This window comes from Cariama cristata, unplaced genomic scaffold (assembly GCF_000690535.1).
Source record: "Cariama cristata isolate BGI_N322 unplaced genomic scaffold, ASM69053v1 scaffold13882, whole genome shotgun sequence".
Taxonomy (NCBI): Eukaryota; Metazoa; Chordata; class Aves; order Cariamiformes; family Cariamidae; genus Cariama; species Cariama cristata.
Window position 1 is genome coordinate 7,453 of NW_009602200.1, and position 13,052 is coordinate 20,504.

At 38.5% G+C, this 13,052-nt stretch overlaps 1 protein-coding gene across 1 annotated transcript; it reads left to right on the forward strand.

The window, feature by feature from the left end:
• The first annotated feature begins 389 nt into the window (after window positions 1-389).
• On the forward strand, window positions 390-7,932 carry LOC104157358 (zinc transporter ZIP12-like). Its single transcript, XM_009694657.1, has 3 exons — window positions 390-551; window positions 2,008-2,195; window positions 7,331-7,932. The coding sequence occupies exons 1-3, from the start codon at window positions 419-421 to the stop codon at window positions 7,457-7,459; spliced, it is 450 nt and encodes a 149-aa protein (XP_009692959.1). The 5' UTR covers window positions 390-418; the 3' UTR covers window positions 7,460-7,932.
• Window positions 7,933-13,052: the final 5,120 nt, after the last annotated feature.

Below are 13,052 nucleotides of genomic sequence, written 5' to 3' on the forward strand. Positions count from 1 at the left end.
AAAAAAAAAATCTAGAAAAACTTGTGTGAATTTCAGCAACCAAAGAAGATTAATGGAAACCCTTAGGATATATCATGAGGCTGGACTCAAGCCTAATTCTAATTTTTTGTCTAAAAGTTGACCTAGTAAAAGTAAGGAAGATACTTCCTGGTATTTGTATCTCTGAATTATTCTACAACATACTTTTTTGTTTCAAATGTATTGACAGAAGTGCAATAACAAGGTCAAAACATATAAACACTATTTTCCTCTGATCATTGTGACTTTTCATAAAGTTATATGTGATATCATTAAAAAAATCATTTGTAACAGCAAAAACTAGAATAACTGTTTGTGTTAAAACTTCTGGGCTTTTTTGTTGTTTGTTTGTTTGTTTGTTTGTCTTTTCCTGGGTGAGAAAATTAGCTTGTTAGCAATAATGGTTCTGGTGGGTGACAGTCTTCACAATTTTGCTGATGGCTTGGTAATAGGAGCAGCATTCTCGTCCTCAACAGAAACAGGTGTGACAACGACTATTGCTATTTTATGCCATGAAATTCCACATGAAATGGGTAAGAAATACATATGTGTGTTTTTCCTGATTGGCTTTGTAGTTGCAGGTTGCCCAAAGAATTCTTTCCTGTATGACATTAGTGGGAGGTCTTCTTGCTTATAGCATCATGAGATATAACATTAATGTGTGAGATGGATATATAAAGAGGCTGTTTTCTCTTTCCCCTTCACAAAAAGAAGGGAAGGCTTCTGCCCTCATTATTGAATGCCATCCCATCTCACCTTCTCCAAATGTAAATGCCATCAGGTCAAGAGTGACCCGTTATTCCCATGTGTACAGACACAAAAAATACACAAAGCTGTGAGCAAGAGCCATGTGTGTATAATGGGCATGGCTGACACAACGGGTTATCCAAAAGTTTTAATACGTAGCAGAGCCATTTAACAACGTATTCCTCATGCTACCCTCAGTCCTGCTGCGAATCAAGAATAAGAAGATGATAAAAGAAGATATATGACCCATTTTACTAGCAGACAGGACAGGAAGATCATTCTGTTGAACACTGGCCTCAACTATCTCCTTGTGGTAAATCTTTCAGTACGGCTGAAGTTGTTTCTGACACTGTGATGATGAACATATATAAGCTGGCAAGTTTGAGATGAGAACTGCAGATTCTCATTTCTGTTCTTAAATGACCAAAGATTTCATATGCTGTCCATGTAGAAAACTTCCCCAAACATAAAGCTGGGATGGGGAATTGCTGTAAAACTGGTACCTTTTGTTTGCATAGCGAAAAAATTACCAAAATACTGAATAGTTAACTCCGAAGACAGGCCTTTTTAATTCTGGGGCAGTAGTGCCCCAATGTCAAAGCAGCATTTGTACACTCACAGAGAAGAATTTTTAAAATCTTTTAAAAACTTTAAAATCTTTTAAAATCTTGGACTGTTATGAAAGGGTTTATTTTAGAAGAAAAATCTGTGATGGGATTCTAATTACGTCTGAAATGACTGGAACTAAACTCAAACTGGAATCAGACAAGTGTAGTTTTTTTTGACTTGCAGCACCTGTGGAACACTCAAAGACCATGCTGCAAATATACTCACATGATTTGGACTGCCAAGTTCTCAGTCAATAAAGATTTAGAAACTCTGGAAAAGCATGTGACTTCGCTTTTGCATGTATCCAAGCTGGAAATGCCACAGAACATCAAGAACAGCCACTCCTGTATACAGTATGCTCTCTTTAGGAACAGCTAAACAAATACAAGTCAATATGGGTTGGGGTTTTGGGGTTTTTGTTTGTTGGTTTGTTTGTTTTCTGTTTGTTGTTTGTTTGTTTGTTTTCACACAAGATTAGTTTATAACTAATTCTACACAAATCTAGGGGCAGTCCTCCATCATTCACTATCTTTGTGTATATCTTAATTATTTTCCTTCATGTTTTATTACCAAGAGTCTTACAAATACATTTATCATCTAAATAATAAATTTTCTGTCTTTCTCTCTATGCAGGAGATTTTGCTGTGCTGCTAAGTACAGGGCTCCCCACAAGGATTGCAATTTTGATGAATTTTATAAGTGCGCTAACAGCATTCTTAGGACTTTATATTGGCCTTTCTGTATCAACTGACCCATGCATTCAAAACTGGATTTTTACTGTTACAGCTGGAATGTTCTTGTATTTATCTTTAGCAGAAATGGTGAGAAATTCAGTCTATTGTTATATTTTCATTTTAACATAGCCACATCACAGATGAGTGTCAGACAAATGCAGGTGGATGAACTTGAGCATGTTATCTGCCCTGTGTGTGTACAGTGCTTAGAACAATAATCTGGTTTTGCTTTATGTCACTGCCATGCTAGGTGTAATTAGTAATAAAAAGGTGAAATAAAGGCAATGAAGAAGGTAATGTATGAGAAAGACATAAAGGACTTTCAAAGGGGGAAAGGTAAACAATATATTTTTTAGGCCTGATAGAGTTACTTAGTACAACATTAAGAAACATTTGACCCTGCAGGGTTCTTTAAAATCTTGAAGAAGTTGGTTACTTTTTTTCTTTTTACTGACGTTTTCTTCATATAGTTTTCATCCATTGTTTCAATATGAATTTGCTGTTTCTGAACTAAAATGGAAGATGCTTATCCTGTGCTCTTCCTGGCCAGCCTTTCTATCTCAGAGAGGTTTGAATGAGCTCCTAGGCAATTAGAAACCCATCAGAGTGCCTCAATTTTTTCATATTTGCCCAACTTTTTTCATATTCCCAGTTCAATAGCAATGATCTCACTATGGAAGAATAAAGTGTGAAGATATGCAGTAGGAGGAAGGTCTAAGGACTGTGGAAGAATGTGGTGGAATCATAACTCATGCCGATGCCTCAGGCCACAACATTTATTGAAGAGATGGCTGACTGTTACACTTATAACAATACAGAAATTAATTACCTTGCCGGTTTTGTCATGTGGCTCTTTAAGCAACATGTGTTAATGTAAAATTGCTTGCAAGCTTCTGAACAAAGACGGAATATTTCGAGCGATTAGATCAAGAAGGGGGGGAAAAAAATTATTACTGTTTTTCCCAAGCCTGGGTGTGTCTCTGTTGTGTTCACTACCACTCCTCAACTCATGCCTGAGATAGCATTTATCAAGTTCAAGCATAACACTTTAAACCTGATATGCCATGCCAGTATTATAATTATTTTAAAATCTACTTATAATAATTGACCTTAGACCTTGGGTGTATTTTAGTCTATTTTTTGCTACTGTAACAGAAGTAAAGTGAACATAAAGTGCTCCTAAGAGCTTATGAGGGAACTGCCTAAGGATTGTGGACATGGCAACAGTCCTAACTGAGGTGGTAAATAACAGACAAGAACACTGTGTACCAAGTTGCATCTTGTTCTGATACAGAGAAATCTGGAAGTGAAGCTGCCTACCTACTCAGTAGGCACGGTTTTACCAATGTGGCTACGAATGATTTAGGCGTATTTTTCCCTCAGTATAGGATTGGCATCCATCAGGGGTCCACAAGCTCCTAGAACACCACCATGTTTTCCCCTGAGTCTTCAAAGCAATGTGCCAGCTGTAAATCCCAAGAGATGACACAGTTCCAGGCAGAGACAGGGACATGTTTTGCTTTGTTCTCAGCTTGTCACCACAATCTTGTTCTTGATGTGAAGAGGAGAAAGAAAGGAGAGAGAGGGGAGGATCTTATTTCTCTCACCTCCTTTTTATTAATAGGATTCCAATCAGCCTTTCTCTGCATTTTGTCAAAAGAACTGCCGTTGTATTGGTCACCTATGTTTGTCAGAAATGCAAGTGTTGAATATCACAGGGATTATTTTGTTTAAAAAAATATTCCTGTAGCACTGCAGGAATCTATAGATCTGAAAAGTTTTGCAAGTTTTTATAGTACATCTGAAAAGAAAATCAGCCATTCTTTATGTATTTTTCAACTTTCTGCACAGAAATAACTTCTGTTCTCTGCTGCATTCCCATCTACAAACAGCAGTCATCAGTGTTCCTGCCAATGGTGTACAAATACTTAATGGTGTGCAAAGCTTAATTATAATTTTCAGTATTTGTTTTATGGGCTTTTCACGTGCTTGTCAGAACAGCAGTTTAAATAAGACAGCAGCAGTTCAATAAAACTGAACAGCCTCATGTGTTTCTGCATTGAGGAACATCGAGGGGTATGAGGTGGAGGTTCACCGACAGGACAGCACTGTGAGACTGCTGCTGCAGTCAACGTCGCACAAAACTACTTCTGTGGTTAATTAAAGGTTTTTCATTTCTACAAATGGCATTCTAGCTCCATTAACAAGCAGAGTAGATGAATCATTTTAGAAATATGAGGAAACGGACAAAAGATAAAATTATTTATACCCTTCATTTTTCACCAAGGAATTCTGCAAAACTTAATATTCCCAGTAACTGAGGAAGGTGGAAGGGAGGAATATTTTGTCTCGCAAATGTGTATGCACAGGTGTAATATTGCAGCATAAATTGTTTGTTGCTTCAAGATATGCATGTGAGTAAACACCTGTAATATTGTGGGTTTAGTTGTTGTTTAACCAAAATTAAATCCCCTGAAAAACAGCTTTTTATGAGCAGTATAGTGAGATTTTTTGTACTTGATATCTGTTTAGAGGTCATAAGTACAATCATAACTTTGCACTGTTTCCAAAGATCTTTTAATTAATAACACACCTTTTCTTTAACGTACCTTTAATCTGAATTGAAACTTGAGACACCAATATATGGAATGGAACAGGCCAACTCACTCCTAATGAATTGTTTCTTTGACAAAATGTGTCCCCTTTTCCTTTGGGAAACAAACTTGAAAATCCTGTATCAGCTTCTTAAATGAGTATCTATGAGGTAATCATTAGGGATAAATATTTATGAAATCGCATGCATTGTATTAAACCCTAAGGACTGGGACGTCATTTCTGAGTGATTGTATAGATCATATTGGTTTATATGGTTCCTGACCAGAAAGACTTACTGATTTGAAAAGAGGGAGATAGAAGCAAGAAAGACAATAAGGATATCAAGAAATAGGAGCTGGCCAACCACATCCTGAGGCAACTAACTGACATTTTCTCTGACTAACCTTAAAAATCTTTTTGATTTTGGAGATAAAGGAGTATTTATAAAGAGTTATTGGGCTGCTGCAGCACAGCAGTCATGCCATATATGCCCCAGCTTGGTCAAACTCTTGTTTAGCCAGCACATGGTTGAGAGCCCCTCATGCCTTCTTTCAGCATGCTGCTTCCTAATTCTTCATGTCTTTTGTGTGCTCACGATAACATGAGATGGAATGGGAATAGAGTAGTCTTCTGATTAGAGTTAATCTTTTGCCTCCAACACACTTCAAGCGTTAACAAGTGTGATAGCATCCAACAGCTTGGATGTGGTGCCATGTTGCCTTAATTTGTGAAGTGCTTTGCATCTGCCAGGAATAGGCTTATGCTTCCTAACCAACAAGTTTTCTCTGCTGTACCACACACATTTGTATCCAGAGGGAGTTGGGGAACCATAGCTGATACTGTGTTAGCAATCAACTTCTATTTTCAGAGATAAGCAGAGTTGTCATGCTAGGTAAGGCTATAGAAATGGTGTCTGTGCTTGATAACATGCACATAGGTTAGATGGAGGGAGCAGACATCTGCATTGGACATAGGAAGGGTACTACCTGCTGGGAATTCTTTTTAAGAACTTTCTTAGGAACCTGCTGTTCATGTGTATGACTCATAAATTGGCACTGACTGATTAGAGAAAATACTAGCTTTTGCAGTGGGAGGGGAAAAAGTTTACCATTTAGAGAACTTGTTCACTCAGGTGCTGGGGAAGAGGACAAAACAGACTGATTATAACGATAAATAAGAAAGACCAAAGGCCTAAACTGGAACCCTGGATTCAGGCCTACATCTTAGTTAACAGTTCTTACTTATATAGACAACAAAAACCCCACATACTCTGAACACTTACGAGCTGTCAGTTCAGGTTTTGATTTACATCAGAACTTTGAGGTGTTTGCATTTGCTTTAGATTAAAAGTTTCTGATGATCCTTAAATGTAAGTTAAGTATAACTACATGAGTTTCTAAGGTGCAAATTTGTACCACAATTTAAACCACTGCCTAGTTGTTATGGAGATCCAGGACATTTGGGTTTGCCTGTTATTTTTACGCGAAACTTTAAAGTGGAGGCAGATTTTTCACTATAGTTTTCTTTTGGGCCCATGCCAACTTCCAGGGAAGGAAGAGTGCAGGAGAAGCAGACCCAGAGACTCCCGTCTCTGACGAAGTGAAGGACAAGCATAGCAAATAGATGTAAACATACCCTGTTAGCCTCCTTGGTCAGCACCACTCCACTGTCTCCCAGTGATTGATGCTCTCACAGCTCCCGTGAGGAGGCTCTAAAGAGCAGAGGAAATAAATGGTTTCATTCAAGCGCAGGCTGTGAGTAGAGCAGGAAGGACTGATGGGAGAGTGCCAGGACCACTCAGTCTTGTTTTGAAGTTCACAACAAACAATCAAAAAAACCCCAACCAAACCCAAAAGTCATTACCAGGCCATTGCTCTGTATTTACTTCCAAAGTTGATGTGAAATTAGCAGTCATTTGTGTCTCCCAGGTGTCTATAACACATAAAGCATAAATACTGCAAGAGTCTGAGCCTGAGGTATCATTTCCACAGGCTCTGTTGAGACACATTTTTTTTAAAACTTTGATAAAAGAGACCATGTAGGGTGGAAGGTCAATGCAAGTAGCTTTTAATATGATTATAAGCAGGTGCTGCTCCTTCACTTGAATTAAAACTTAGAGAAAAATATTAATCGTAATTTTTTCAAGCATATTCAAAAAAATTTTGTTTTCTACTTGTATCTTTACTAAACCCCAAGTAAACAGGAGTGTTGCCAGTTATTTCAGTAAGAGCAGGCTTGACCCTATATAGTATTGAAACCAAAAAAATCACACTAGTTTATGCCCACAATTGCAAATCGCTAATTTTACTAAATAAGCATTTCCTTACAGACAGCTGTATAAAATGACTAAAAAGTATTGAAAGGTTAACAAATTTTAGAATCTCATTTATAATTCTTGTCGGTGCTAGTAAAAGCAAAATGGGTAGAATTTGATTAATTTAAATATTTCACTGTCAAGATCAGCGTTGTTACAATGTACAGAACATGCTACAGATTAATAGCTATATTCAGAAACTCAGCATTTTGAAAGATTTTTTAAATGAAGTTTGCCTTGTTTTCCCATAAGACTTTTTTTCCCAGAGATTAATATATCTGGCTCTCATTCTGGTGTCTTATTCTTTTTTTAGCTTCCTGAAATGACTCATATTCAGACACGGCGACCCTGGTTGATGTTTCTCCTACAGAACCTTGGATTACTATTAGGCTGGCTTTGCCTCTTGCTTTTGGCTATATATGAACAGAAAATTAAAATATAAGTTTTCTGTTGGAAATCTTGAAGTACCACTTATGACAGTGGATAGCATTATTCACAATTTTGTCATGTCTGCTATAGTGATATATAAATTAAGTTGCTGGGATTTTATATCTGAACAGTAGATAACTATTTCACTTTATTAACTTATTGTTCAGATTTTGTAATTTTTTTTGTAAACATGAATGTTTAGAATTATGTTTTATTTGTTACTGAGTTTACTAGATCCCATGCTCAAACTCACAGGAGCTTTTGATTAATTTTTATTGAGACAGTTCTAGTTGAATGCTCTAAGTGATCTCTGCCAGTCTGATTGAAGAAAAGAATAAAACACTTTTATAGGCAATAATTAAAGTGGACTAACCATAGTTGAATAATTTGAAGCAGAAATGGTTTTTGCCTCTTAGCACAAAGAATAAATGTATTTCTATAAATCTAAAAAGTATAGCAAAACTAAACTGTTAAATGGCATACAGCGTTCTCATAATATCTGCACTACCTACTTTGTCAACATAAAAATCCTCAGTAGTAGTATCTTACTGGTTGTCGTGAATGAGTGGTTTGGGGTCACCACTGGTCCACTGTGTCAGGTGATAAATGACAAGGGTAAATGTTGAAGTTTATGATCTAGAAATCTGAGAATGCCCTTTTTCGACTGTAATATAGTTTCTCATACATGTGATGGAATCTGTGACAGTCAAGCATTGGACTATAGTAACTGTCAGAGCAAGTGCCTTCTGCATTACCCCACCTCTGACAGTTGCTCATAGCAAATGCTTATGAAGGTTTATAAGAAATATGTTTAAATTGTTTTTCCCTGATATCCCTTCCAGACTCCTCAGATCAAGGGATTCCTTGAGCCAGATGTTGCTTCTGAGCCATCATGTTTAATGAACACCATTAGTGCCTTCCCATCAGCAATTAGCCTATTCATATGTATGCAATGTGCATTGTGGAAAGAGGTTTTTTAATTGCCTAAAGTGCATGTAGCTGTGCTCTCTTACGGCCTCACTGCAACTCCTTCTATCCTGAGTGATTTTTGTGCAATTAGTCCTCCTGATTTCAAAGGAATTCTGCATAAGTTGAGATGACTTGTTTTAATATTGCAGAATCAAGCCCGAAATATACAAATTCTGCCCTGATTCTGAGGTGCTGATAAACTTCCAGGAGGTACTGAGCAACACCCAGCTGTGCGATTTATGCTACTTACATGCTATCAATTTTTGGTGTAAGGACTCCCCCCTACCTCAATGAGAATTGAGTTGCATTCTTTCTCCCTCCTCTGATGAACTGTGGAAATAGAGTGAGCCAGTTACAGAGCAAACGTATATTCTTTATGCAGCAAGTGGATATTTTCTTTTCCTTGTCAAGTCAAGTTTGAAATATGGCTACATTATGACACAATATGACTGTCTTGTAATGCGTCCTGTGTTTATTTGACAACTCCTACTGAAGGTACAACTGTTCTCATATTACAGAGGGGAACAGACTCTACTCTCCTAGAGTAGACTGTCAGAACTGTCCATTCTCAAAGGCTTCATGGGCACCATACTACCTTATCAACAAAATGTAAAGTGAAAATAATTCTGAATTTCATTATTTATAATACCCCAGTTTCGTGGGCTTGTGAACCCCTAGTCATCCACAGACTTACCCTTGGGAAAAACACTTAAAGATAATTTTAAAGGTAGATATGCACTCATTTTCAGTGCCCGTTAGTTATGAGAATCTGTAGCAAATACCCCAATGCAAATCTAAAGGTACATCTAGGTATTTACAGACCTTCAGAAACCTTGTCCCAAACCATTTATCCGAGGTCATACAGGACGCCTCTATCTGACTAGGGAAATGAACTGAGCTGTTTTAAGCCCCGAAGTAAGATTCTGTCTTGTTTTATTTAGGTGTGCAAATATTGACTGGTTTTTCTGTTGATTTAACTTTGAAAGATGAGCTGAGAAGCCATGACTGATGCTTTTCTTTTCAAAGTTTACATTTTTAAGGAGTTTGTGCTTGCTTTTAGTAAGGTAAGATTTTTTAAAAGTGGTTTCCCAGTATTTCATCTGTTTGTGTTGGCACTGAGTCACTCCATGACCTTCAGCTGTGACAGTCAATTCAAGCAATAGCAGGACACCACTGGACGTAAGCAAAATCTATTCTTGTATCAGATGGTGCAAATGAATATTGGAAACATTTGTTATTTCAAAGAGAAGAGCTACCATAGTTTGAATGTTTATGTATGCATAAAGTTCACTACCATGGAAAACAAGATTACCAATATGATCATGTTTTGGCAATGTTACTGTATTCTGAAATATTTTTCTACTATTTATTACTGTGTCTGAAAGAGGGCAAGTAAGTTCTGGCAATGTGTACTTTAAAGTTGCATATGAGCATAGGTTCACATCCTGACATGATCTGTGAACATATTGTATCCACATCTGTTCAGAAAATGCCAGCTTTTGGCTATACATATTTATCAGGTTTCTTGATCACATTTAACAACCAAGTATATTTATACAGCTTCCACTGCAGGCACAAATGTGTTGATCAGAATGCCAGTTAGGCCTTATTTCTGTCACAGAGCTCGTATGCTTCTGTGGTATTTGTCAGTAAGTGAGCAGTTCAGTCACCATTTTGCCCTGGTGTTAAGTCTGAACACCTGAAGTCTCGTTAGCGTAGGGAAGTTTGGGTTCCTATGGCACTTGTGAGAGAACTTTCTTATCTCACTACTTAAAGTTAATGCCTCTGCTGTAATTCTCTTGACATTAGTGTCTTTAAAAACATACTGAAGGTGGAGTATTACCACCTGTAAAACCAGACTAGACTGTATGTTAGGAATAACGCATCATACAGAGGGCTGGAAACTTGTTCCTGTAGGTCCCTGAATTAGAAAAGTAAATCAGGTTAAACCCAAACAGGTCCACCTGCAGGATTCATCTTTTTTGTCAATATTCTCTGAAAATCCCAAGAAAAAGGACAGAAGAGTATGGTTTTCTGTCCTTACAAAAGAGAAAGTGGTGCACAAGTATTCTTACGATGCATTCTCTTTTTGTTTGTTTTAAATTCTGCAGAGTTTATTCATACAGATTTCAAACAAGACTCCATTTAAAGCCAGGTATTTCTTTCTGTTCCTCCAAACCTAACAGACAGAGAGCATAATATGCCAATGTTTTCATTGAGTCAAATTCTGAGTAAGGACTGCAGAACTTCATCAGTTGCAGCCCTTAAATCATGACTAGGTATCTCTCTAAGAGGTATGCAATTACTCAAACAGATGTTATGTGCTCGATGGAGAGATTACTTGATGAGGTTTTACAGCCTGTCAGGCAGTTCTGACTAGATAACCATAATGTTCCTTTGAAACCCTAAAATATATAAATCTATAGATACAGGAATTTTTCTGGAAGAAGCTTGTTAGTATTTTTCTTTTTCATCTATTCTTAGTTTTCAGGCACTCTCAAGATGAAAAAAATAGAAAATATCTTGCTTTCCTACAGAGAAAATGAGAGAGAAAAAGAAAGGTTGAGAGAATTTGTTTGCTACAGTATTTTTTCTTGGAAGTTAAATGGCAGAGGGCCTCAAAAAAAACATATTTCCAATTCCAAACTACCAGGGCTCCTAAGCATAAGAGAGCTGACCTTGTACCTCCCTTTTCTGTACGTGTGACACATTACCCAGTGACTCTTAAGATAAATAGTACCTTCTTTGCAGACAGCTATGCTAATGCCCTTAGAAGTTTCTGGAGCTCATCTGCATGTTTTAAATACTGCCATCTATTCCTTCACTGCATTTTACGTTTTAGGCATGAATGTGGCATTTCTCCAGGGACAAAAAATACCTTTTTCAAATAAGAAAGCATAGCTAGTTTTGATATGTATATTTGGATTGTTTTTCCTCCACCTCGCCATTGTATTTGAGAAAGCATATTATTGTAACAATTTTTAGCCTGCAGCTAGAAACCAAAACCAGGTTTATATCGAAGTAAGAATTAGGGCTGATAATTTTATAACAAGGGCATACTTTATCAATGTTGTTAGCTTTTCTTGCTTTACTGTAACCTTTTGTCAAGTCTTCCTCTCATCTTAAAAATAAGCTGTCTTCTATTGTAAGTGTAGCTGTAGGAATGTGACTACAGAAAATACAAGCAGTAGTTACACAATGGCTTTAATCAAAACAAAAAGTCCTGCAATTTATTTTACTAGACCCACCTTCATTCCCTTCTCCCCAAAAGAATAAAAAATCCACACGCGGAGCTGTTGCTCTGGGTCACGTAGGGGAATGTAAGGAGTGCCTTCTTCCTTTTATGTCTCTGATAACAGGGCCAAGCACAATGGGAGACCCTGCGTAGACGCCTGCTTGCATTGAAGTCACTGCCAAGCTCCCATCAGCAGCGGCGCAGAGCAGCATCCGGGGGGGTGCAGGAACTGCAGAGATGACGGGGGACAGAGCAGGCAGGGGGACTCCAGAGGGGCAAACTTCAGTGCAGCACTTCAACAGTTGTAGCAGAAGGATCAAAGGTTTTATAGCTGCTTCTGTATCGTCCTGCAGGAGCTCACCTCAGGGCAAATCCTCAGGCGGTTCACGTTGTCTTGGCTTTGGATGTGAAGAAGGTCGTGAAAGTGATGTGGCTGCTAACCCTGTGAGTGTGGGCTCTCGCAGTGCAATAATCCACAGGACCCCAGCAGTCAGGATGACCCAAGGGAATGGCACTGCTCTGCAGAGGAACCTCCCATGATGTTCTCATAAATAAAGGACACGGCCTGTAGTCGTGACCAGGGTGGTCCACCTTCACATTACAGCCGCAGGGCACCCAAACGGAGCACAATGTGGCAGTCCCTCCTCCCCAAGGTCTCAGCTCTGACATTGCCAGAGAGCATTAAACACAGGGTTACCTAGCAACCTAAATCTGCCTAGCAACTGTTTACATATTGGCCCAAGATAATGCCAGCCAACCACTAATCCAGTGCTATAGACATATCTATACGTGACATCATTTTGTCCCACTGCAGCTGGCTGGGGAATCCTCCCTCGTTATCTTCCCAGGGGCCAGCAGAAACTAACTTGACCCATCCCAGCAAGATGACAACAGATATACATAGGAGAATAGACTAGTCAACTATTACGACACATTCCTGTCTTAAATTAAGACCACGTCAAATTCTGCTTTCTCTGCATGGGCTCTCATACTGCAGGGAAGGCACGAGGACAATGTCTGCACTGGTCTGTTGGGCAGCTGCCCAGGCTGTCCTCACCAGGGTACACAGTGGGTGAGCAGCAGCCATAGCTCAGGCCTGACAATTGTTTCAGAGTATCCCCAGGTGTCCCTGTCATTGCATAGCAGATACGGCGTCCACCAGCACACCACCTCACACGAAAACTCTTTTAAGCTTTTCTGGCAAGGACTTTCTAGCATTTGTCCTGCCACCTGCTTGTCTACACTGTGCAGATCTCATAACCCATATGGTATGGGCTTTTACCTGTTCTCCTCCACCATCCATACTGATGGTTTTGGAGCAATGTGTTGCAACTGTTTGTGACTTCTGATGTTCAGAAAGGAACACTGGAAATTTCACTGAGAACCACGCAGAACGAGACAC

Coding starts and splice junctions, on each gene's coding strand:
- LOC104157358 (XM_009694657.1), top strand. CDS start 419: ATGGTTCTGGTGGGTGACAGTCTTCACAATTTTGCTGATGGCTTGGTA. Junction 552..2,007: donor TGAAATTCCACATGAAATGG/GTAAGAAATACA, acceptor CTCTCTATGCAG/GAGATTTTGCTGTGCTGCTA. Junction 2,196..7,330: donor ATTTATCTTTAGCAGAAATG/GTGAGAAATTCA, acceptor TTCTTTTTTTAG/CTTCCTGAAATGACTCATAT.